This window comes from Olea europaea, chromosome 15, assembly GCF_002742605.1.
Source record: "Olea europaea var. sylvestris chromosome 15, O_europaea_v1, whole genome shotgun sequence".
NCBI classification, from domain to species: Eukaryota; Viridiplantae; Streptophyta; class Magnoliopsida; order Lamiales; family Oleaceae; genus Olea; species Olea europaea.
This window is the reverse complement of record NC_036251.1, coordinates 12,447,118-12,473,440: the sequence shown is the minus strand read 5'-3', so window position 1 is coordinate 12,473,440 and position 26,323 is coordinate 12,447,118. Positions and strand designations below refer to the sequence as shown.

The 26,323-nt window shown below is 34.5% G+C and overlaps 3 protein-coding genes across 4 annotated transcripts; 1 reads left to right on the top strand and 2 right to left on the bottom strand.

Moving 5' to 3' along the window:
- The first annotated feature begins 1,029 nt into the window (after positions 1-1,029).
- On the top strand, positions 1,030-7,442 carry LOC111410205 (GATA transcription factor 19-like). The gene is made up of 11 exons (XM_023040446.1): positions 1,030-1,512; positions 2,032-2,118; positions 2,215-2,345; positions 2,739-2,840; positions 3,536-3,650; positions 3,761-3,820; positions 4,013-4,078; positions 4,467-4,535; positions 6,331-6,411; positions 6,831-6,899; positions 7,055-7,442. Exons 1-11 carry the CDS (start codon positions 1,255-1,257, stop codon positions 7,097-7,099), a joined length of 1,083 nt encoding a protein of 360 aa, XP_022896214.1. The 5' UTR covers positions 1,030-1,254; the 3' UTR covers positions 7,100-7,442.
- A 181-nt stretch (positions 7,443-7,623) lies between these two features.
- LOC111410206 lies at positions 7,624-7,942 on the bottom strand. Its single transcript, XM_023040447.1, has one exon. It carries the CDS (start codon positions 7,837-7,839, stop codon positions 7,645-7,647), a length of 195 nt encoding a protein of 64 aa, XP_022896215.1. The 5' UTR covers positions 7,840-7,942; the 3' UTR covers positions 7,624-7,644.
- Positions 7,943-10,007: 2,065 nt separating this feature from the next.
- LOC111410204 (dynamin-related protein 3A-like) lies at positions 10,008-22,451 on the bottom strand. Of its 2 annotated transcripts, XM_023040444.1 has the most exons (21): positions 21,913-22,451; positions 19,606-19,888; positions 19,466-19,494; positions 19,255-19,356; positions 19,082-19,150; positions 18,941-19,000; positions 18,407-18,520; positions 18,051-18,099; positions 17,379-17,488; positions 16,787-16,879; positions 16,524-16,616; positions 16,304-16,441; positions 14,251-14,364; positions 14,063-14,158; positions 13,877-13,937; positions 13,500-13,648; positions 13,253-13,396; positions 11,792-11,844; positions 11,472-11,571; positions 10,748-10,854; positions 10,499-10,634 (listed from the first exon to the last, which is right to left on the bottom strand). In XM_023040444.1, exons 1-21 carry the CDS (start codon positions 22,270-22,272, stop codon positions 10,628-10,630), a joined length of 2,331 nt encoding a protein of 776 aa, XP_022896212.1. In that variant the 5' UTR covers positions 22,273-22,451; the 3' UTR covers positions 10,499-10,627. The 2 variants fall into 2 exon arrangements, with proteins under 2 accessions (XP_022896211.1, XP_022896212.1); XM_023040443.1 differs by having other exon boundaries at positions 10,008-10,854; positions 21,913-22,450.
- Positions 22,452-26,323: the final 3,872 nt, after the last annotated feature.

The window sequence follows — 26,323 nt, the reverse complement described above, 5'->3', positions numbered from 1 at the left end:
GGGGGGGGGGGGGGGGGGGGGGGGGGGGGGGGGGGGGGGGGGGGGGGGTTCTAACCATGACAAATAGGGGTGTGGCTTGGGCATTGGAATTTGGATGGATCGTGCTCTCCTTTCAGGTTTTATTCGGTTTCGGTCCCTTTTGATCCAATTTTCAAATTGATTCCAAAACTTTCAAAAGCTTCCAAGTTGATCCATCAACATCCATAATCATCCAAATTGATCCTCCTTCAAATTCTGAAATGTTTGCAAATTAGTCCTCGAACTTTCATAAGTTGAATTTCGCTTTCAAAACATGCATCTTTTCATCTAATTGCTCTCTTAATACTTCTCATCACTCCCATGAAATCCTCAGGATCAACTCCAATTAGACTTAACCCTCATTTGGCAGCAATTTTTCATTTCAAAAAGTTAATTTTTTGACCGTTATTTCACTATTTCAACCCTCATTTTTGACTTCTTCACTCACAAATAGGACTTACTTTACTCTCTAACGGTCAAAAAATCAATTATTATAACTACCAAATAGGCCCTTAAAATCCTTATTTTTGTTCCAAATGACTCCAAATTTGAATTTCATCCATCGTGACATTATGTACATTGAATTAAGTAAAAATTCGCTTAAATTTACAAATATAATTCAAGTTTATAATAAGCATAAAAATATATTTAACACTTATCAATCCTCATTTCAATCAAATTATTAACTCAACCACATATAAAACTCAAACAAGCCCAAAAACACATTCCTTTCTCATTTTTCTTTTTTTCTTATCTACATTACATTTTTATTTTATTCTATTCAATTTATCAAAGAAATACAAATAGGATCCATAATCCACCGTTTGATCTTTAATTGACACGTGAGCGAATCAAACAGAAACAAAACCTCCGCCACCCCACCGGTCGCGTGATTCTATCCGTTACTGGGCCCCACCTCAGTCCCCATCACGTGATCCCTTTTCAATCGAACGGCCGTGATTTCCTCTGCTTCCCCCAATTTGTAGTATAGGTACTTTTCTTTCTTCCGTCCATTGACACAATAATCACTTATTCATAATCAGATTTTAATTACTTCAAAATCAATTTTTAATTGAACAATAATCATTGTCTCGACAATTTTGTACACCGTTTCCTTAGGGTTAGGGTTCGAATTTGTCTTCCGTTTTTTCACATATACAATCAGTATACACACAGATATAGACATATATGTGTATGTAACTATATACATGCATGCATATGTGTATATATAAATAAATGGATGCGATGAAACCGAGGGCTTACGGTGAGGACTATATGATCATGCCAATACGAGTGCATGACAACGGCGGAGGATTCGAAGCCGGTGATATCGGTGGCGGCGGTGAGGAGAAGATGAGTAGTAGTGAGGAAATGTCGGCACCAATGGCGGTTCCTGTAAATTATCAATCGAGAACCCCTGCATCGAGGACTAGTGAGCTCACCATATCCTTTGAAGGGGAAGTTTATGTTTTTCCTGCCGTCACTCCTGAAAAGGTTTTTTGAAAAAAATAAATAAATTGATTTTTGTTATAATTTTCAGCGTGAGCATTGGTATTAATGGAATCTTTTATTGAATTTAACGCTTTTATGCTATTTTTGCGTGTTTGTTTATTTTACTGAAGAATATTGATGTAATAGTAGCTGAATTAGTGAATAAATGGATAAGTTACATAAGTTGACTGATTAATTGACTGACTGTTGCATTTGGATTGTTTTATGGAATTCATGCCTTTGTGCTAGTTTTCTTTGTTGTTTGTTTATTTTACTGACGAAAATTGATTTAATATTAGCTGAATGAGTGATGGATAAAATAGATTGATTAATTGATTTCATTTGGATTGTTTTATGGAATTTCATGCTTTTATGCTATTTTTTGTGTTTTTCTTTATTTTATTGATGATGATTATTATATCAGCTGAATGAGTGTGTAAATAGGTAGATAGATAGATTAATTGATTGACTGTTGCATGCTATGGGTGATATAGTTCGTTTGTGTATATAAAAAATTTGTAGGTGCAAGCAGTGTTGTTGCTTTTGGGTGGCCAAGAAATGCCTGTTAGTGTATCCAGCTCAGAATTTCTGTTACGACAGAATAATAAGGTATTGACTATATCTTGGTTTATGGTTTTTAATTTAATTTTTATGGACAAAATCTACTGAGGTACTTTTATTCTTACCATGTGAAATGGAATGCAGGCTGTAGATGATGGTTTGAGTCCTACTGTTTCTCAGAGAATTGCATCTCTTGTTAGGTTCCGTGAGAAGCGGAAAGAAAGATGCTTTGAGAAGAAGATTAGGTACACTTGCCGAAAAGAAGTTGCTCAAAAGTGAGTTCTATTTACAGCCTAAAAAGTATTATAGCAACCTAAAAAGTACTATATGCTATTATTTTCATTATGTTGCTCTATAAGAGAATTTCTGCCATGGTTGGTTTGTTTAGTTATGAGCATTCTTGGCTAACGTTCCTTGGCTAAATCCTGACATTGACGAAAGTCGAGAAGGGAACTTTAGAAAGTTGCACTTTGTTGTGGTCAATTACAATGGGAGAGGAACTTTGGCGAGGCATTATTGCTCCGTAGTGTTCCTACTTTGCTTAACAAAAATGAATGGAAAACTTGAGTGGAGTACATTGAGTTATAGGAAACTGCTCTTTATTCAATTACATTCGACAAAATATGCCTTTGTTTATTATTTTTATGTTTGACTGAATTATCTGTCAGGATGCACCGTAAAAATGGCCAATTTGCCTCAGTAAAGGAGAGTCCCAAAACATCGAATGATATTTGGGTTTCAGGCCACGACACTTCTCGTGCAGAACCAGTGTGAGTATGGAGATATTCTTCACTGGATAATAGCTCCTTAATTCAACGCCCTGTTTATCATACTTTAGAACATTTCATGTCCCAATTTTTACTTTTGTTCTTCATTTAGCATGTAGCATTCTATATCATGGTTCGTGGTTGCAATAATTTATGCGTGCCAGCCCTTTTTTGTAATTTTCTCTCTATAAAACGGAAATGCATTCTTGTTGAACCTTCCAAGGAACTATAGTATGATACTTAATGTTTTAACAAGTGGCTTCTTTTTGAATACAACATCTCGAACTTGAAGAGCAGATAGAAAAATCTGTTCGGCAGCTGTTTCCATTGTATTTTTGTCTGTATCATCTGTTGGGTAATTTAAGTTGACAAATATCAACATAGCAACAATTTTCTGCATCTTCTTCTTCAGAACACCTAGGTGCATCAGTTATCTCCCATGGTCGCTCTGCTTCTTAGTTTTTTCGTCTATGAAGAAATGGATATGTTGCTTACTTCTAGAATATTTTAATGATAAATATAATTAAAAACAAGCCCCAACTAATTTTAATTGACGGCCCAGTAACAATCTTCTTTCAAATTTCAGGAATTAGAAAAGTTCTGGAAAATACGAAGCCCCTGAATTTTTTAGTGTTATATTGTGACCTTCTCTTACTCATTCTTTTGTATGGACCTGTCATTTCTCATTCTTTTAATAGGTTACGTAGATGTGTTCATTGTGGGGTTACTGAAAATTCTACTCCAGCAATGCGGCGGGGGCCAGCAGGTCCTAGAACTTTATGCAATGCTTGTGGATTGATGTGGGCGAACAAGGTATATGATCCCTTTATCCACTTTGGTTATTGTTTTTAGTTAGAGATGAAATTAACATCTATTAATATTTTAATCCATTCTATTTTCTCATTACTTAGTTGTGTTTTTAGGGAACTCTGAGGGATCTTACAAAAGGACAGAGGCAAATATCATTTGATCAAAGTGAGCCAGTGAGTATCTGAGAAGCAGCTCAACTTATACCTATTCTTCTTCACTTAATAAATAATATTACATGGGAAGATTCTGCTCATTTTTTAAACTTCACCTTTATGATGCTTAGTACTTATCATTTTTGTCATGACGGGGGAAGAATTGTATTTACCTTATTGTCAAACCCTTTATGACGTCTATAAATTCACCAGGAAACTCCTGAGATCAAGCCTGCTGCCAATGAACCTGAAAGTTCCTATCACAACCAGGATGAGGAGGTAATTGTGTGTGGATAATATCTATTATAAACTTACAGGATTTGAGATCTTTGGCGCTGGCTTCAGGAGATACTAATCAGTCAATTATTTGACTATTTATGGATTTTAGATTTTTTTCCTTATAATCTGTCTTAGATGGTAGAATGCGATGGGTGGAATCTTTAACTTTGAAAGATATTCTGATTGAGAGATGGAAACTAAGAAACTAATATATAGGAGATTGATTACTTTAAGATGCAGATGGAAACTAATATATAAGAGATTACTTTAAGATGCAGCTAGGTTGAATATTGTTTGAAGAAAAGGGGTGAATGAAAATTTACTTTGTTATATAATTTCGCAATTGTAATTTTAAAATAAACTGTGTTTTTTTCTTTTGTTTGGACAGAGAACCCCAGAACAGACACAACCTGCACTATTGGAGTCTGCAAAATTTTCAATTAGACCAACTGCGCAGGTAGCAACACTCTCTTCAAAAGTAATACTGACTTTGGCACAGATAGTCATGTCATATCTTGGCTTAAACTGAGTTAATACGTGATGGCATCTTGTGACTTGCCAACACATGTTTTGAAAGACAGGGATTAACAATACACGACTTCATATAGGATATTATTCCCATTAAGGCTCCGTTTGATACATATTAATGTAAAAATGAGAATGAAAAATATAGTCGTTACGGGCCCCACACAAGAAATAGAAAGTCAAATATGGTGACTTGATGTGATGAATAACGGTCATATTTTTCATTTTAATGGGCAAATAATGGGAAACAAATGGGGGCTAAATTTCAGTATCAGCTTGACAACAAAGCTTACAACCAAGACTGAATTTCTGACATCACAAGATGAATCGCTAACAAACAAGACTTGCCAGACACTCCCCCATCAAAACAATAAATTTTGGAAGAGAAGAAAGATATTTCAATGATATCATTCAGCAGGACATCGATTCCCTCTTTTTAGATATTATAAAATGTTAGGCGAAAAGGACATATAATGGTTATAAAAGTGCCTGGGTAACTGTAATGGGAAATGGATCTATCTGCAGTTGGATCAGGAACTGTTTGTTCGATTGACTATTGCTTATTCAAATTTGCTCCATATTTGGTTATTATATTTTTTTCGTCTAGGTAGTTTTGCTCCTGGAATCATCATTTTGTTAGATGATCCTAGAATACAGTCTTCCTCCAGTTTATCTCTGGTTACATAAGAAGCTATCAATGAAGTGGATTTATCAAAATCTGGGATTCTGCAAACCCATAGTGATTGAGACCACATGCGTTCTAGGTTGTGCATATTGCAATAATGGAGCAAGGACTTTCAATTTGGAAAAATTGTTAGAAATTCGCTCAAGTACATTATTTTTGGTAAACTCTCTTTGATGGCAACACCGACTCACTTCTTACCATGCAAGTCCAGAGTTCGCATTCTGCAGCCATCTTGTCATAGTAAAGAATGGCCAGACCAGGATTTGGATCTATATTCTGGAGAATCAGATATTTGCCTAGAATTTTGTTTTCAGCCGCTCATTGTCAAGGATCTTATTATATGTTTAGTTTTGATTATATGTGTAGAATGCATGAGCTTATATCAACCTCACCTAGAGAATCAGATATTTGCCTAAAATTATGTTTTCAGCTGCTCCTTTTCTAGGATCTTTTCATATGATTAGTTTTGATTATTTATATGTCTAGAATGGGGAGCATGAGCTTATATAAATCTCGCTCCATTATGTACTGTTATCACAGCAGTGAGTAGAGTAGTTTCCTTGTATCTGCTCAAAAAAAAAGTAAAGAAAGAATAAGGATGTTGAGAGGATCCTTGATGGTCTAGATATTCATCCGAAGTGCATGGCACAAAGCTACAAACTCTGGGCAATATCATAAGTAACCAAAATTATACTTCTGCTAGGTTACGATGGGCTTTGCAGTGGTGCTCTTTATTGAAATTTATTATGTTTTGACAAGCAAGAAATCTTAAACTGGGAATGAGCAGCAAAGGGAGAACCAGAGAGTTGCCCCATCTGGGAAACAGTTGGGTAGAGGAGTGCATGATGTCTTTCTGATCATGCTTCGCCTCACGCTTGGTCAAGACAGCCTCTGTTGATCAATGTTATTTTTTATCTGCATTTCAAAAAGGAGTGCTCTTGATACAACTTGTCCTGATGGTTCTTGCAGTCAAATGATTGTCTTTGCTTCACGGTAGCAATCCTTATTCTTCAGTGTGGATTTCACTTCTTTCATTTTTCAGGACTTGATGGAAACTACTGAAGGAATTACTGAAGATTCCTCCATTGGAATAGGAAATTCTTCGGTCAACCTTGACGAACAGGTGATAGTTCTGTTCAAAACTTCTCCGTTTTGGTGGGGTTTCAAACATGCCTGTTTGCTTCAATATTTTTCTTCCCATCTGCACCCCCAACAATCTTGAGGAACATCCATGTAAACAGTATATGGCAAGATCTTAGAATGCTGGATACTTACAGTTTATGTTGATAAGAAAAATGAAGAACTGAACTTCCCATTTGTTTGGTATATGATGTTTGCGAAATACATGCCAACGTAACTGCATTCAGGTTTATATTGAATATAGCAAATTCCATGCCCCATTAAAAGGAGGCATCTCTGCATGCAAATTCGTGAGCTGAGTGGATGCTTTGGATTCTTCAATTTCTTGGGCACGTCTCATTAGTTAAATGACCCTTTTTGATAATTATAATTTGATTTTAGCAAGACCTCTGGTTTTAATAGGAAACAATTGAAGAACTTGCAAATGTTTCAGCCACAGAATTCGATATTCCAGCAAACTTCTGTGAGCAGGTCTGTACCTTTATCCCATGTTTGGTACAAGGATTGGACACTTCGAGAAAGAAAAAAGAAGCTAAAGTATTATGTAGTAAACATTCAATTGGGACTCCATTTGAACGAGAAACTTTTAGCATTTTTATTATAATGTTTAAGATTATTGTCTGCAGGTTGACGTCGATTCACATATGGGTACTGACTGGCCCGGTACATGATCGAGATTCAGGAAGATGCTGACCGTTGAGATGTTTTTGTTTATAGTACTGAGATACAATCTGGGTGTTAGACAAAACTTTTAACTTCAATAGATAAATAAACGATGCAACTCTTGGAGAAGATTTTTAGTGTACTGGATAGACAACTGGAGGAAATGTACCAGTTTATCCCCCTTGGATTGAAGGTTCTGTTTAGTTGTAAATTAAGTAGGTTTTTTTTTTTTTTTTTTTTTTTTTTTTTTTTTTTTTTTTTTTTTTTTATGTAGATAGCCATTTATTTTCCTTGTATAATATTTTTGGAGACATGGCACAATGTGTATATGGGGAATCCCATTTTGGGTTATGACCGGAATAATTGATCTCACGCACATTGCCATCGATGCCTTTCGGGTTGCTACAGTTTCGTTCTATACATCAAATAACAATAATCGTAAATATGAAAAAGAAGAAGCCATTAATATCTGTAAAATTTTGTGTCTAAAATAACAAAACCATCATAAAAAGAGTTGTGTACAAATTTCAATGTGACAGTAGAATTGAACAGACTAACGATTCTTTGAAGCCTGGGTGAGGAAAATGAGAATGGCAGCCATCAAGACGGGGAAAATGAGGAACGCGTATGAGGGTGGCGGCTGCAGCGACCCCGGCCCCATCGCTAGCGGCAGAAATATCAAACACAAAATGATGCACAGCATTGTCGCCACCGATCCTGCACCCCATCCACCATATTCGGCATCCATATTCCCAATCTATATCTGTGTCTCTTAAGAAGAAATAATTATGCAGATTATGGTGGCCAATGTATTATATATACATTTTGAACGATGACAATCGAGAGGGAATGCAACTGTTCGCAAAGGGTGCATATGGTTAATTTCTTTTATTTGCGTCAAGGGTTGCATGCAGTTATTTACCATACGATGTTTCGATGTTACCCTGATCGTGTCGTTTGACCAATGCATCCTTTTAGAATTAGAATACTGAAAATTAGTTATAAAAAAAATCGTATTTGTAGAATAATTTAAGATTAGTATTATATTAAAGCAATAAAATATATATTGAGGGTGAGTTTTTTAAATTTGGGTCTGCTATGTAGGATGACTGGGGTAAGTATTTTGGATCTTACTAGTGATGGCAAAAAAAAAAAAAAAAAAAAAAACAGCTCTGCCCGTTGAAGGAAAAAAATTAAAAATAATTTTATTTCTAAACAGTTCACCCGTTAAAAATTCATTTTGAATTTGTATTTTATTCTCTAATAATAACATAACTCAAAACTTTGAAAACGTAAAAAATAAAAAAATTAAACAGGACAAAAAGTTGCCTCGTTCCCGCCCGCCTAGTCTAGGATGGAGCAGGACGAGACGGAACGGGGCACAAACCCGTCCCATTGCTATATCTAGATTTTACTACCAATTGTTGCATAATTCAGACATTTCCAAGTTTCAAGTTTGGATGCTCGATTAAGAACAATGTTAACAAAACATTAGACATCGCTATTTGGCTATGGGCTGTTTCGTGTGTGTTTGCCAGCTAGTGATGGCAACGAGACGGATTCGAGACAGGATGGCGTTTCCCCCATACCCTTTCCCACCCTGCCTTCCAACTGGGGCGGGGCGGGTGCTTGCCCCCTATGCTGACCCCTTTTTTTTTTTTTTCCAAAATTCTTTTACACGTGTAATTGCTCAATCCAATAATTCAAAGCTTGAAATTATTGGCAATCATTTACTTATTGTTCTAATAGCATGTCCGAAAAATATTGAAATAGAGGATTCAATTCAATAATTGAAAGCTTGAAATGATCAGATATTTATTTTTTAAATCTGCACGATAAATATTTAAATAAATTAAAGCTTCAATACAAGGAATAAGTCTACCCAAACTAATGTGCCACAGAATCAAACCTTGTGGGCACAGGAGAGAGTGGAAAGACTAATTGCGAAATTTGTAATTTTATGGCATGCTGACAATAACAGAACAATTTACCTTCACATGAAGCAATTTTATTTTAAAGAAAATTGTTATTTCCAGATCAGAAATATGGTTTGATGAAATGAAATATTATGAAAAATCTTAATTCTAAATTGATTATGTTAAGCTGGACGTGAAGAGCTTTTTTTCATGTTCAAGGTGAACATTAGCCGATTAACAAAATATTTCACCTAAAAAAATAATAATAATAATAAATCACGGGACGGGTTTTTTACGCCATCCGAGGCGGGATAGAACCGGGTAAATTGCCATTTCTAATGCTAGCATCTTATTTTTGCTCAAACATAAATAAATTCAATCAACCTATCACCTTCAAAATTTTTGCCTCTTTCCCCCCCCCAAAAAAAAAAAAAAAAAAAAAAAGGAGAGAGAGAGAGAGAGAGAGAGAGAGTAATGCTTGTAAGTATAGATTTTTTTTTCTACAAAATTTGTACAGAAAAACAGTTCTGTTCATATAATTAGCTATTGCCAAAAACAATATTTGGCAACAATAAATCATAAGAAAACAACTATCTTTTTGTACCAATTCAATTTTAAAAAAAAAAAATAATAATAATAATAATAATAATAATAATAAAATAAAATCTGTACTTGCAAATTAATTGTAAAAAATGTTACATCAAAATGAATTCAGTAGTAAAGGTACAAGGTTCTAGCCTCATTTCCAAGACATCAATAAAGACAAATCAAACTTATTCAACTCTCATTATCAACCATTTATGAAAAATAAATCACATGAATAAAAAAAAAAATAGCTCTAGCCGGTGCGTAAAGATAAGCGATGGAGACATAATTTAAATAAATAAATTTATCTCATCTTAGCTTTTAAACGAGGTAGATCAACAAAATTTATACAGGGTTATGTCATACAGTGAATCTAATGGTGACTTGGCCTGATCAGCCAAAGTTGAGTCAACAATTCTGAATGGGACATGTCAATTTGAACCACAGAACATCAGTACAGAGGTTCCAACAAAATTTTCGCATGTAAACAAGATGACAATTATACATCAATCAGAATATGGGACTAATTGCACTCCCAAAACATCGTTAAAAAAGCGTACCACTGTTAGTTGATAAAACATGTATTATAAGCAAGCCTCGTAAGAAGCCTTGCACTATGCAATACCGGCGACGCTAAATGTCATTGATAAAATGTAAAATAAGCAAAGTGAGCCGACTTATAGGAGTGAAAGAACTAGATACATCTGCTACACCCCAAAAAAGCAGTAAAAATTTGCAGCATACCTCTAAAGGAGGGAAGATATTGCTTCTGTTCTTATTGGAGCATTTGATAAGCCATGCTTATATAATTAACCGTGTTGAGGGGAAAAATATGGTAAATTTTAGTGTGTTCATCTGAAAGAAAAATTTTTCCAAAACATCCACACTTGTTCTATGAAGTATGGTCCTCCATCTAGCAAGAATGCTGGCATCAAATGAATGTGAGAATCTAAGAACTTGGTCTGACGCATTCTTCAAGTAACTTACACGTCGACTGTTGGATAAAAGCCCGGAATAGAATTTCGTCCCCCACCATTAAAATCTGCATTTCCATAAAATGGTGAGTGTAGTTCACCAGAATGTGATGACTTGCGGGATTTGGGATTTTTGGACTGAGAATTATAAAATTCAGTTGAACCACTGGTAGTAGAATACATAGATGAGGTTGGAAGCCCATGGACTTTTGGCAGGCCTGTTGGATCAGTACTTAAGTTGTAGCCCCTCTCAATTGTATCAGCTTCAAGCGGTAGTTCGTCCAATGTCTACATGCAAAAGTAGACAGATCATTTAAGTCGTCTTTGGGACTATAAAGAAGAATTTGACGTAAGAGGATATGCAGGACTAGAAAAACACAAATTCGACATAAGTCCTTTTGGGAAAGAAGAAAATCAGGGATGTTCAACGCACAAATGCATTTGGGTGCCTAATTAAAAATAACTTCAGCCCACCAAAGACATCCAAAATTACGTTCTCACAAGCCAATCGTGGAAGATGTGTACTTTCATCCCTATCAGTTAAATCAAGGTCAGAATGAAATTAATAATCACCAGAGCAAGTCTCAATGAACATTCATCTAGAAAGAAAACTGCTACTTTGTGATTAGACATGCTGATATCCACATTAAAAGCTAGTTTGGCACAGATTTTTCGAAGGGAAAAATGATCCTTTTTGAGAATGTGATTAAAAAAAGGGAAGAGTTGTGGATTCCATAAAGTGTGTGGCTGAAAATGATATTAGAAAAATCTATTACCAACAAACCATAAATATGCACATCAAGATTCCTGAAAGAATCAGACAATGGTGCTCACTACTATACAAGTTAAAAAATAGAGAAAAATTGATGGAGCGCTTCTATGTAACTGAAGAATCAAGCACTTACCCGGAAAGCTTGCTGTAGAACCCGAAGGGTTTCTCGAGTACGCTTTCTTTTCGTAGCTACCTCATCAGGTTCCTGCAACATCTCTTCGAACAAGTTGTCCCTGCTCCATACATAACATTAACATATGAACATAACAATTTTTGTAAATGACAAATATATCGTATACACCGTCAACTGAACCAATTACTAGTCAAGATTTAAGTACAAAAAGGCCACAGGCTGCTCTCCTCTTTCGTACACACCAAGATGCAAGTACTATTTTGAAGTTCCATTGGGCATCCTATGGACCATACTAATAAATTCTTAAAAATAGAATATACCTGTAAAGCTTTTTGATAAAAACATTGTGGAGCTCACGTTTTGTGTGATTTACCTGGAAGACGGATAAAAATAAATAAAAATGATGGCACTCATAAATGATATTTGAACAACTGAGATAGAAACGGGCACAGAAACACGGGGATAATTTTTTATTTTTTATTTTTTTGATAACCATGAGTGTCCGACCAGTTTACGCGCACCTTGACTAATCTTACAGGACCCTAAAATTTACAGCCGAGCACTCACCTCAGTGGCCCTGAGGGAACTTAAACTGGTGTCCATTTGGGAGCAAACCCAAGGTCTGACCACTGAGTTACCCCTCCGGGTTACAGAAACTCAGGGATATTATTATTCATGAAGAGACAACAATGATAGTCAAACCACAAAAGTATTGTAGATAGCTTTAAATCTGCAAACGCAGAAATCGGATTGCAAGCATTTACAGGTACATATCCAAGGAGAATAATCAAATTCTCTTTTCAAAAATAAAAAGGCTATCTGCTAAAAAAAAACATTTATTCCAAATTCAAACAACATATTGGTGAATTAATGCAATATTTTTTAAAGACCAAACTATAATGAGTACACACTACCAATCCACTTTCACACAAAAAATACCCCCTACCCACTTCATTTTTCTTCTTTTATAATCATTATTATTATTATTATTATTATTATTATTATTATTATTATTATTATTATTATTATTATCATTATTATTATTATTATCATTATTATTATTATTATCATTATTATTATTATTATCATTATTATTATTATTATCATTATTATTATTATTATCATTATTATTATTATTATCATTATTATTATTATTATCATTATTATTATTATTATCATTATTATTATTATTATCATTATTATTATTATTATCATTATTATTATTATTATCATTATTATTATTATTATCATTATTATTATTATTATCATTATTATTATTATTATCATTATTATTATTATTATCATTATTATTATTATTATCATTATTATTATTATTATCATTATTATTATTATTATCATTATTATTATTATTATCATTATTATTATTATTATCATTATTATTATTATTATCATTATTATTATTATTATTATTATTATTATTATTATTATTATTATTATTATTATTATTATTTTGGGTGGGGTAACGGGGGTTCACCTATGTGAATAGTACAAGTTATGGTGGTTAAGCCCCTGTTTGGCGGCCTTAAAAATTAAAAAAACATAGTGTTTTTTTTTTTCAGAATGAGTGGTTAAGAAAAAAATTTGGGTTTACATTTACAATATTTTATTGTGTGAATGTATGGTTGTAAATTAGCATAGAAAATAAATTAAAGTAAATTAAAAGGAATCAAATAGGCTGTAAATCCATGGCTAAAAATTTAAAAGAAAGCAAAACAAGAGAAAATGAAGTCAAAAGTTCACATAAAACTATAACCAATTACCAGAAAATGCATAATTGCTTTAGGTACAGAATCTTCAATGTTCTTCCGAACAATGTCATAATATGACCTCAATAAAAGCTTGGTAATAGCAATCTCAATAGCATCATCTGAATGAGTTTCTGAAGGCCTCAAGACAGCAGGGGGCTTCAAGAAAAACAGTGCAGAACTTGTTAGCCCATTTACAAAGACATAAATCTCAATGACCAAATCCAACAAATATTCTGGAAAGGATAACCCACGAACATACCTCTCTCAGATGAATGACTGAAATACTGTGCTCCACACTCTGAACAGGTTCACTAAATGGCTTGCTAGTCGAATTCTCTCTAACAGACGTGCGATTGTCATAGCCGCCAAATATTGATGATATTCCCCAGGTCGAACTAGAACTGTTTACTGGTTAAGCATAAAATATTGCATCATTTGGTCTTCATGATAGTTATTGCCACTAAGTGATTAATAGAGAAACAGGTTGGCCCCAATGGAGGGGATGGGCGGCCATAGCCAGCTCAGCCAAATGAGAAAGAATCCAACAACAACAAACTAAGCTTTATTCCCAATATATTTGGGAATAATAACACAAGATAATAATTTTTTTCTCAAACAAAAAGAGAGAAAAATTACCAGGCAGTGCAGTTTTCTCGACTTCTGCAGCAGGTCTAACACCCTGCTTGTCATGCAAAGACTGAAAAAACAAATAGCATTACTAGAACAAAAAATTCAAAAGTTTTATTTAGAAAGTCAACAGCACTGGAGGACAAAGAAGATATGTGGGTTCCAAGGAGGATCCGGTACCAATAGAAGACTTACCTGCTCTGGAACTATTCCATTCACAGGCCTGGCAAGAATAGCACGAGATTTCACACTTCTCTCAGAATTTGGTGCTTTGTCTGAATCTCCTGTATCCTAATTGAGAAATGCAAAACATGAATTAATCCATGCAATCTTATTAAGCAAACAAATAGCAAATAGGTCGGTTCAGGCAAGTAAATACTTACTTTCTGCCTGGGAATCACTGCAGCAACCCTGGAGGACTTGACCTGTTGTATTGCCATTTCTACAGCTTTACTCCCACCAATAAAATTGGGATGAGAAGTGTTTATGTAATCCATCTACAGAAGACAGAAAAAAGCACAATAATTAGATGAGTTACCTATAAATTACCTTAAAAAAAAACTTAAAACAACTTGCTGTGCATGTGGCTTATATAGAGTGAAACATAGGCCCTGGATCAAATGGGTCGATGCCAGTGCGGAGCGAAGTGGAGTGAGAGGAGCGGAGCGCATCGAAAGGACGTTGAATGGGTTGGGGGTGCGGGGGCAACGCCCCCGCAGTATGGTACAAGGGTATTTTCTGTACGGGCATTAAAGTCTTATATGAGCCCAGGCTAGCATTAGTATAAAAATATGTTGTAACCCTATTTTTCACAACTGAATAAAAAAATTTCCGCTTTGCTCTCGTGGACGTAGGCACATCGCCGAACCACGTAAAAATTCTTGTGTTGATTTTCATTTTCATCTCTTTAATATTGAGCATAAAATCCAACACAACTTAAGGCACTATTAACTGCAACAAGAGGTAAAATATTGAGCAAATTTATGTCATTTCTAGCATCATAAATCATGCAGAAAGTAAAAAAAGGGTTGCATCAAACAAGAAAAAGAACCGAAGGAAACATTTACCGAGCAAACTTGAATTATTTTATTTTTTTTAACAATTTGTGAAAACATAACAAAGAAAGGAATCTAAGAGAAGAAGAAATGGGAGGAAGAAAATATATATTTCTGATTCAATAATAATAAAACGTCAATAAAATGAAAAATTCAAGTCCTCTTCTTTAGAAACTTCTAGCAGATAAGAATGAAAAAGATAATAACTAAAAAAAATGGAAAGAATGTGAATAATACAACTAGCAAAATTACAGAAGATCTCCTTTAAGATCAAACAGTTCCATCGTATACCAAGAATATCAATGAACCCGATTATTGCAATTGCTCAGAATACCCTTTTCAGTTTCTAGGTCAAGATAAGTCTTTATTTTCAACTCGTTTCGCCTCAAGTAGACTTTAGTTTAAATTGTTAGTAGAAGGCCACATGTATTCATTTTGTCATTCCACACACACCTCACGTGCAGGCCGAGTTCATTTTTCCCATCAAAGATCTAACATATGCACAACATTCAGAAAATGGATGGCTGCAAGACTTGAACCCAAGTCATATTTCAATGATTCACATGTTTGTATTTCAAAAGGAAAGGGATCCAAATGATTGAAAAAAAATTCCGGTCTAATTCTCCTAAAATTTTCTATTTCAATTAAGGGGTTCTTAATATCCTTATAGATTATAGGAATACCGAGGAAGACCAGCCCTTTTATGATCCCTCTTTATTCTTCAAAGAAGAAGTCGTTTTGTAAAGTGTCTATGCACTTTCTGTGAGGATAGACATTGTCTAGCACAAGACTATGCAACAATAAGATCTTGCCTCAGATGAGTCATAAAACACGCTAACCAATTCATCTAAAAGCTTAAACTGTTAAAGAGGACAATATGTCTATCCCCAAATTCAGACTTCAACGAGGTAAACTCTAATGATCACAACAAATTGGCAAGTGAAGTACATATCAATTCCACATTATCTAGAATAATCAATATTAAAAATGATGACAAGCCATAGGATAGGAAAAGAATGGTTGAAATTGATGGCTCAAAAGTGTATTTTGCACCCAAAACCTGAAGAAGGGAGGGGGTAGCAATGTGTTAAGAGAGATGGAGAGTGAAGTTGCTATTCTCTTTTAGAAAAATGTTGGGTTCATAGTTGTGTACTTCGCACCGAATATCACTATGCCTGGAAAGGGATTGCTTTATGAAATCAGCAAAAGAAACAAGAATGAAGAAATTAACCACAATTCATGAAAGAAGAATCGCTGAAATAGGTTTACTGTACAACGCTAGCAGATTACACCAAGCAGCTCTTGAAATCTATTCATTGAAGGTACGTATCTCAATACTGCAGAAATACAAGACGGAAAGCCATAAAGGAGTCGCATGTACCTCCATCTCAATAATGTGTCCTATCATTGTCTCTGAAGGCTCAAGCCCTTCTCGCAAAAAATTACCTATAACCTCATCCATGCGCTTTCTTAAGACTGGAAACCGTTGCATATCATTGACCATACATCGGTGGCTCATCTAATAGAAAGCATTAAGTTAATGACCAGGTGCAAAAATAAATGAGCCTAAAATGCATGAGAAATTTATTAGCAAGATGTACCTTTATTAGCTCGTCATAAATGAACCTAGCACACTGAAGACTTGGATCCAACAAGCGAGCTATTTGTCTTCTAATAAGAACTTCAAAGGGAACCTACAAGTTTGGATGCATTTTGCATGCTAAAACATCAGATAGAAGGCCTAAAAATATAAAGGAAAAGTAAAGAAAAGAAAAGAAAAGAAAAGAAAAAGAGAGCACTCAGATTGTTGAAAAATCAAAGGTACAGCACAGGTGAAAATAGATTGTTGGTATTGAGAACCTACTTCAGGCACAAACAATGCAGATTTGGTACCAGTTGCATTTTGAATAGCAGTGCGGATATCATCGTCAGTTAGGTCCTCACAAGGATCAACCTCCTGCCAAAGTACAAAACGAAGGGCTAAAAATCTAAATGGCATTTACAGAGTTTTATTCATAAACAATTCACCAAAGTGCCTCCATTGACTGGGGAAGGAAACGGTTTTTTTCATTTAATGTTTGAAATCAACCTCCTGCCACAGTAAAAAACGAAGGGCAAAAAATCTAAATGGCCTTTACAGAAATTTTATTCGTAAGCAATTCACCAAAGTGCCTCCATTGGCTGGGGAAGCAAATGCTATTTTTCATTTAATGTTTGGAATCATTCTTTTTATTTTCTTAGTATACCTTTTACCCTCCCGTTTCCCAAAATCTTTGTATTTCTCTCTCTATCTGTACAACTATAGTTTTTGCAGTGATGGCTTGTACATCGTATAAAGGACTGGTTATAAACACTCAACCACATTCACCATTTTTAGTTGGAAAATAATTTACAATAAAATCCACAATCTCAGAAAAACGAGCCATGTCAGCAATGTTCAAATGGACAATACGAACCTCCAAGCTCTTTACAAATATATTTTGGAAAATGTAATGGATTCTTGCTCCACCAGACAGCTCGGATGTTGACAGTTCTTCATTTTTTCCTTCTACCATCGAAGAGAATGCTGTTTCCAAAACAAAAAGAGCAATTCCATCTATAAGTGCTATCATTAAGTATAATTATTTGGGGACAGGATGTCATGTGAAATTAAGGCTAACAAAAGTTGGAAGTAGGTCATGTTCAGATCCCTTATTACATGAGCCCAAATACGACATTTCTGTTCATTTGTTCAATGTTAAAATAAATTATTCATGGCTAACTTGAATGTGAAGTACAAAAATACATTCTCATTCGCAACTCAATTTGCAGAATGTTAGAAGAAATTTTTATTAATAAGAGGAACTAGTAATCGGGGGAAAATTTATGATTATAAACGAATGGTTATTGTGATCCATTTGCTTTATTGTGCTAAAAGATAAGATAACACTTTAAGTATGTCAGTACATTGTAATACTATTACGTTCAAAAACAAGTCACGTTCAGTTTGGATCATTTATGAGACACGTTAAGGATATAACGTTTATAGCCCTACAAGCAAACATTACGGAGTTCAATGAAGAATCAACTAAGAACATGAATATAATTGAACAGTTATGTTTGGAAAAAGAAGAATAGAGGCCAATTACCTTCAGAATACTTGGAAAGAATGTTCAGTAGGAGCGCTCCTTGACCGGCCTGTTTGCCACAAATGGAAAGTAAAAAAATAATTAATTAATTAATAAATAATAAATAAACATCAAAGAACCCATTCTGAAGATTGATCGCAGTGGAAAAAAATGTTAACCTCAATGCAAAAAGTCCTAGATTATGGCATAAACTGTGAGCAGTTTGCAAATGCTAATACTCACTTATTAAGGATAATTGACCAGCAAGAAAAAAATTAAAGCATAAAATTTATTATCTTTCCTACACGAAAGGTTCTTCCACTTAGTATGCCCAATAAATTCAAGCAAAAATCATCGAACAAGATATAAGAAGAAACCTTTGACTCAGTGATCTCTCCATAGCTAGCGTGCTCCTTTGCAACAGAAACCAATGCGGCACTGATGCGTGACTTCAACCCTGGAAGAATCGTTTTGATGTGTTGTACAAGTATCTGCATAAAAAGAGAAAAAGATAATGTCATATCCTGACATTAAAAAAAAACTTTCATAATAAACAATCATTAACATTTGTTGTTCTCCAAATCAAATATTAGATCGCAGCGAGTTTCATGGCAATTATGTGCAGTCTCGTGCAAATTAAGCAACAAAAAGGGTATGCCATTAGTCATTTTATAGGCATGTGTATACCCTTTAAGGAGTATGCCTCCACATGGGAAAGCATATATAACTAGCTGATTAGACCATTCATGTATCATGCACTAGAAAGCATTATTCTCTGCATGTGAGATAGAATACATTAATCAGAAATATGTTCTACCAGAGACCAAATTAATCAAAAGAAGAGCATTTTCTTAACCAGGCCATCTACTTTGAAAGTCATGGTACATGAGAACTCATCTCAGTCTATGTACCTGGTTTAATTTTTTTGCCAACTGAGGGACCCCACAACGATCAGCAAGATCACTATATACCTACAGAAAATATTTCTGTGAGCAGAGTGATCAATAATGAAGGATGAGATATCAACTAATAATGGAAGAGTAGTGTGACACCGGACGACTACGAAAGAACTTCTCCTCAGCTATAAGTGCATCCTTGATGCTCCGATTCATTAATATATCCTGTTTAAGCACAACAATGACCAACCAACTCAGAAGTCTACAAAAAGAAACAAGACAAGGCAAAAAGAAAACAAACACTGTCAAAGGGAAAGTATAACTATTACCTCCTGACTACGATTCACAACACCTACGTATCCAAGTCGAAGAGGGATCACTTTTCCAAGTAAAAAGTTGCGGGCATCAGTTCCTCTGTCCATAATATCCAGCTTAAGCAGTAAAGAAAACATAAAAGCCAGGTTCAGAAAAGTAGATAAAAGTATAAGAACATCAAAAGGCAATTAAATGGATGACATCTTCATAGTAAACACATTGCACCTTAGTAATTACACCAATTGTTCGATAACCTGCAAGCAGAAACTTAGATGCATGAGCTTTTGAATTCAACAGCAATGATATTCTTGAAATGAAAAAAATTCCGTTCAGTGGCAAAATTCTTAATACAAAAAGGAACCTACCATCCGGGTCAGCCATTCCAGCCATCTGGAGAGCATCTGAGTTGACTAAATCAGAATTTGCTGGTGTAACAGCCAGTATCAAGCAACTTTGAAGTTTAATATATGACATTATCATTGTTCTAATACGTGCTTCAATATCAGATGGCTGATCACCCACAGGAACTTTAGTTAAACCCGGCAAATCCACGAGAGTGATATCGAGAACATTTGGTGAGAAAATCTTCAGACGAATCTGCTTGTCTGTAACGCCTTTGTTTCCTCCTGCTTCTCTCTCAGTTTCAGCCTACACAAATTTGTACATAAGGAACTACGAAGAAGCCTATTATCAAAATCTAATAAAACTGGAAGATAAAAGAGCACTTTCACAGCTAAAGCAACAAAATTTATCACTTGCAATTTGATTTCCCTCTGGGGTCAACAATGAATAAACTCACTCGACTCCTATGGCAACCCACTCATTATAGTAGCATATCAAATAAGTTTTCCGATTGAACAGACAGGTGCATGGTAGACCTATTCCAAACAAGAAGAAAATAAATATATTTTGAAAAAGTAGAAAATTCCACAAGGTTTAGAACGCATATTTCAAGTGTGTATTAATAAGGTCCAGGCCTGGGTGAGCGTTTCATGATTCAAGCGGCTTTTCAAATAGAAGGCAAACATTCAGATACTTAAACAGAGATCGTTTCTTTGCAATTCAAGATAGCATTCCATTTTCAGGTAAAAGAGAAACGAGAGACAGAGGCACTAGCCCAAATCTAGGTGAAAACTGAAAAATACATCAGTGCATGTTTTAAGTGTTATGGATTAAAAAATTCATCCATATTACTGAGAGCAATAAATAGCACAAAACAAAAATGAATACAAGAAAAAGAAAACACAATTTAGAGTCATTTACTCTCTATGCGATTAGTTACGAACACTTGACGCCTATATGTCTCTCTCTACACCACCAGAAAAGAGGCCCTCCCTAATATCCTTATATGAGTGGAAATATTAGCACTATCTAATACACATGCAAACCTCCCAAAATACCCTTATATCACTAAAAAAAGTTCGCCTAGGGGAACCACCAAACCAGGGTGCTGGCCCGTACACCAAACTGCGGAGAGCAAGTGTGCAATATAATTAGGCTCCACACATCCAACAAGAGAATTAGAAGAAGAGTTTGCTCATACTTTTTCGAAAAATGCAAGCTAATATGTAGAATACCAAATATGCATAGCACCAAGAATAATCACAAGGTTGCTGCATCAGATTGATGGGTCTAATTTGGCATTTAGACATCATAAGGACTTGAAATGTCTAACCATGCAGGACTGAGCAGCAAAGAATAAAATATGTTGTTTGAGATTAAAAAAAATAGGGAATAATACACAAATGCTCTCTTACATTTAGGAGTTCCACACCCCCCCAAGGGACTCACAGTTGTCATCGGACTTGGAATCCATATATTCTGTAAACTCAAAACCCACTCCTCCTTCTTTAAAGTGGAGGTTTGTGGGAAAGAGAAATAAACAATGATGCCTATATTTGCACGAGGTTTTTAAGAACCTAGAAAATAGGATATCGGACCCCCAAAAAGTGACCACAGTATCATAGGCCAATCCAATAGTACTTCTGTATTGTACAACAAGGAATTCCCAAAGTGTCTAGCAGTCACTAAAATAAGCTAAAACTCCTCCATTAAAACAAATTTTTACAAATAAACCTCTCCTACAACATACAGCATGATGGCCCTGCCCGATAAAACACAACAATGTAATATTACTATCATAAGTGCAACCCAATAGCATGTTCATTAAAGATAAATTCCAAGTTAAATACCCTGGTGATTGCACGTGCCGACAGGCACATATTTTATTTTAATCATACCAAAAGTGCCAAGTTCTTCCGAAAAAATTAAGTCAGCCTCATTGTGGCCTCACTAAAATTCAAAGCTAGCATCCAACTTCCTTCTTTTGAATTCCAATTCCCACCTTTCACTCCAAACACACACACAAACTGATTGCCCTAGTTTCACGATCATATCAAACGAAGTATGAGAAATTTCAATCATTTCAATTAAGCGCTACAAGTTAAAGGAAAAATAACCTTCCATACATTTTACCAAAATTTCCTGCCAGTTTCACTGAAATTCAAAGATTATGCCCAATCCCCTAATTCTTTTTTCTTTTTCTTTTTTTAATATCCAGGCACGTACTAATTACTTTAATTTTCCAGCCCCACTGACGATTTTAGGAACACAAAATTTTTAAATCTTTGTTTACGGTACTGCTACAATAAAATAATATATTCAAAAATCACCTGAATCTCTTTCCTGATTTCATTGAAATCAAAGAACCTCTTCCCCGGTAAATGCAAGAACTCCCCCCACTCCTCGTCATTCCCGTCCCCCTTCCTTTTCCTCTGCACGAGTTGCAGCACGAGAGGGCGGCGAGTGCAGATATCATTTCCTCGAGGCAAGAAATCGCGCCCTACGAGCGCCTCCAGAACACTAGATTTCCCACTGCTCTGGCTGCCAACTACCGCCACCTGCGGCAATTCGATCGTGGACTGGCTTCCAAGCTGAGCGAAGATATCCTGTAGCTTGTTCACAATCGGTATTACTGAGTGACCCAGCGCCGCCGACACATTATTCGACACCTCTGCTTGCTCTTCCGCCATGGAACTGATCAGTAATTATCTTTTAACTGATTAATGGATTTAATTCCGAAAAATAATCGATGGATTGAAATCTGAGGGTGAAGATAGAGAGAGGAAGCCTGTGGCGCGGTTTGAATTTGGTATTTGGAATACGCGATTATTCCAGAATGAAATTTGGGAGAATTTGGATATTTTATGATTTCCTCGATTACTAACTCCCCGGTCGCCCCCATTAATTTTCATTTAATTTTTTTTCAACCATACAATCTCTTATCAAATAATATTTATTATAAAAAGTTAGTTTATTATGATTTTTCATTCTAAATGATAATAATATCCCTATTGTCCTGAAAATTATTACTGTTGATCCCTGATTCTGCCCAGTAAATACAGAATTTTGATTCTTAATAAAACATACACAAATCTATTGACATCTCTCTGCTCTCTTCTCTTTTCTTCACTTTTCACAACACGTTATCAGTACGAAAAAATATTTTCCAAATTTATTGTCAAAACACTTGCTTGATTAATAGTGCAACTACACATACTATTTTTCAAGACAAAAAATATTTTTTGGACTTAACATTAAAAAAAAATAATGTCAATACAATATCAACTGCATCAAATATCGTTAAAAGCTCCGGAAGAGTTTATATTATTTTGTTAAATAATACAAAAATATATATTAATGATGTACTTTATTCTAACAAATCCAGAAGAAATTTGTTTAGTTTTAAAGATATCCATAGCAATGGATGTACACAAGAAAATAATATCAAATATCTTTGCATAACTTCTTTTATATCTAGTCAGAAGCAGATAAAGAAAAATTTTATGCACTCCCATTTGACATGTATTATACATTTATAAAAATGGTTGAATCAAATAATATCGCGAACTAGAAGTTCGTTGACTCAAAAAGTTTTATATTTTAGTATGATCGATTTGGACATCCAAGAGGTATAATGATGCGTCGAATAATAAACAATTTACATGGACATCCTTTAAAGAACCAGAAAATTCTTTTACCTAATGATTAACCATGTGTAGCTTGTTCGAAAAGCAAGTTAGTTATTAGACCTTTAACTATAAAGGTCAATATTAAATCTCCAACTATCTTGAAAAGAATTCATGGTGATATATGTGGGTCAATACACCCACCATGTGGACCATATCGTTATTTTATGATATTAATTGATTTTTTTACTAGGTGGTCGCGTGTTTGCCTACTTTCCACTAGGAATGTAGCATTTGCTAGACTACTTGCTCAAATTATAAAATTATGAAAGCAATTTCTCAATTACTAAATTAAAATTATTCGCCTTAACAATTTTGGTGAATTTAGATCACAAGCATTCGATAATTATTGTATGTCAATCGGGATTGTGATTGAACATTCAGTTATACATGTCCGTACACAAAATGGTTCGGCAGAATCGTCTATTAAATGTTTATAACTTATTGTTAGATCATTACTTATGAAAAGAAAACTCTCAATTTCTATTTGGGGTTATGCTATATCACATGCTGCATCATTTGTTCGTATTAGACCAACTGCATATTATCAATATTCACATTTGCAACTGGCATTTGATCACGAACCATTTCTCACCTACGAATTTTTGGTTGCGCAGTCCAAGTCCCCATTTTACCACCCACAACGTACTAAAATGGGTCCCCAACAAAGGCTTGGGATTTATTTGGGTTTTGATTCACCATCAATTATTAGGTATCTCGAATATTTAATGGATGATTTATTTACTGCACGTTTTGCAAATTGTCATTTTGATGAAATAACTTTTCCAACTTTGAAAGGGGAAAAACTGCATCCTGAAAAATATGGTAAAATTTCTTGGAATGAAACAAGCCTATCTCATTTTGATCCCCGTAACAATCAATGTGAGCAAGAGGTTAAAAAAATCATTCATTTGCAAAGAGTTGCAAATCAATTACCCGATGTATTTGTTGGCACAAGAAAAGTGACAAAGTCATGTTCCAACAGAAAATATTCCAATAAAAATTGATGTACATGTAAGACAATTTGCTGTAACAAATGAATTTCTAATACGTCCGAAACGTGGTCGACCAATTGGTTCAAAAGACTCTGTACCTCGAAAAATAAAAGTTCATGAGAAAAACCAACCAAAAATTTTGGAAGAAATCACATTAGAAAAAATTGATCAATCAGATATTGAAAATACGGTTCCTGAAGAGTTACAAGTGTTCGAAAATAATGATATTTCAATAAATTATATGTTATTTCATAAATTATGGAGAAGAAATAATGTTGTTATAGACAATATTTTCACCTTTAATGTAGCTCTTGATATTATACAAAATGAAGATCTTGAACCATGGTCGGTTAAAAACTGTCAAAATAGAAATTATTGGTCAAAATGGAAAGAAGTCATACAGGCATAATTGAATTCTTTGGAGAAACGAAAAGTGTTTAGACCTGTAGTTCAAACACCTGAAAATGTAATTTATGTTGGATACAAATAGATTTTTGTACGAATGAAAAATGAAAATAATGAAATTAAGAGGTAAAAAGTCCGACTAGTAGCTCAAGGTTTCTTACAAAGACCAGTAACTGATCACGAGGAAACATATTCTCCCGTAATGGACACCATCACTTTTAGATTCTTAATTAGTTTGACTGTGTCATAAAATTTTGATATGCGCATTATAGATGTAGTAACTGCATATTCGTATGGTTCACTTGATAGTGACATATATATGAAAGTCCCTGAAGGACTTAAGGTACAAGGAACAAACCATACATGCCCGACAACTATGTTCTCAATTAAATTATAAAGATCATTATATGGATTAAAACAATCCGAACGCATGTGGTATAATCGCCTTAACAAATATTTGTTGAACGAGAGTTATAAAAATGACGATTTCTATCCATGTGTTTTCATAAAGAAAACAAATAATGGATTTGCAATTGTGGCAGTTTATGTTGATAATTTAAATTTAAGTGGAACTCTTGAAGAGCTGAACAAAATTGCTGATTATTTGAAAAATGAAATTGAGATGAAAAATTTGGGAAAAATCAAATTTTGTCTTGGATTGCAGATTGAACATTTCGCAGATGGATTATTTGTTTACCAATCTACGTATACAGAAAAAGTTTTAAAACGTTTTTACATTGATAATGCACATCCATTGGCATCACCTATAGTTATTCAATCACTTGATGTGAAAAAAGATCAATTTTGTCCACTTGAAGATGAAGAAAAAGTTCTTGGTCCCGAGCACCATATCTTAGTGCAATTGGAGCATTAAATCATCTTGCAAATTGCACTCGACCCGACATAGTTTTTTCTGTAAATCTTCTTACAAGATATAGCTCTACACCAACTCAAACACATTGGAATGGTTTTAAACATATTTTTCGTTACTTAAAATGTACTATTGATTTGAGATTATTTTATTCTAAAAAATCGAGATTTGCTTTAGTGGGATATGCAAATGCAGGCTATCTATCTGACCCACATAAAACTAAATCACAAACAGGTTATGTGTTTACACGTAGAGGAACGACTATATCATAGAAATCTGTGAAGCAATCCCTGACAGTTACATTTTCAAATCATTCTGAAATTATTACAATCCATGAAGCAGGCCGAGAACGTGTATGGTTGAGAAACATAACCCATCATATCCAAGCATCATGCGGATTAATTTCAACAAAGGATAGTCCAACAATTTTGTATGAAGACAATGCAGTTTGTATTGCGCAACTTAGAAGATGCTATATCAAAGGTGATAGGACGAAACATATTTCTCCAAAATTCTTTCATACACATGAGTTTCAAAAGAATAGCAACATCGATATCCAACAAATTAGCTCAAGTGATAATGTGGCTGATTTATTCACAAAAGCACTGTCAATATCTACATTTAAGAAATTAGTTCATGAGATTGGAATGCGTCGACTCAAAGATTTTCAGTGATCAACATCAAGAGGAGTAACTGTACTCTTTTTCCTTAACTTATGTTTTGTCCCACTGGATTTTCCTAACAAGGTTTTAATGAGGTAACATTTATTTTTAGTACTCCAAAA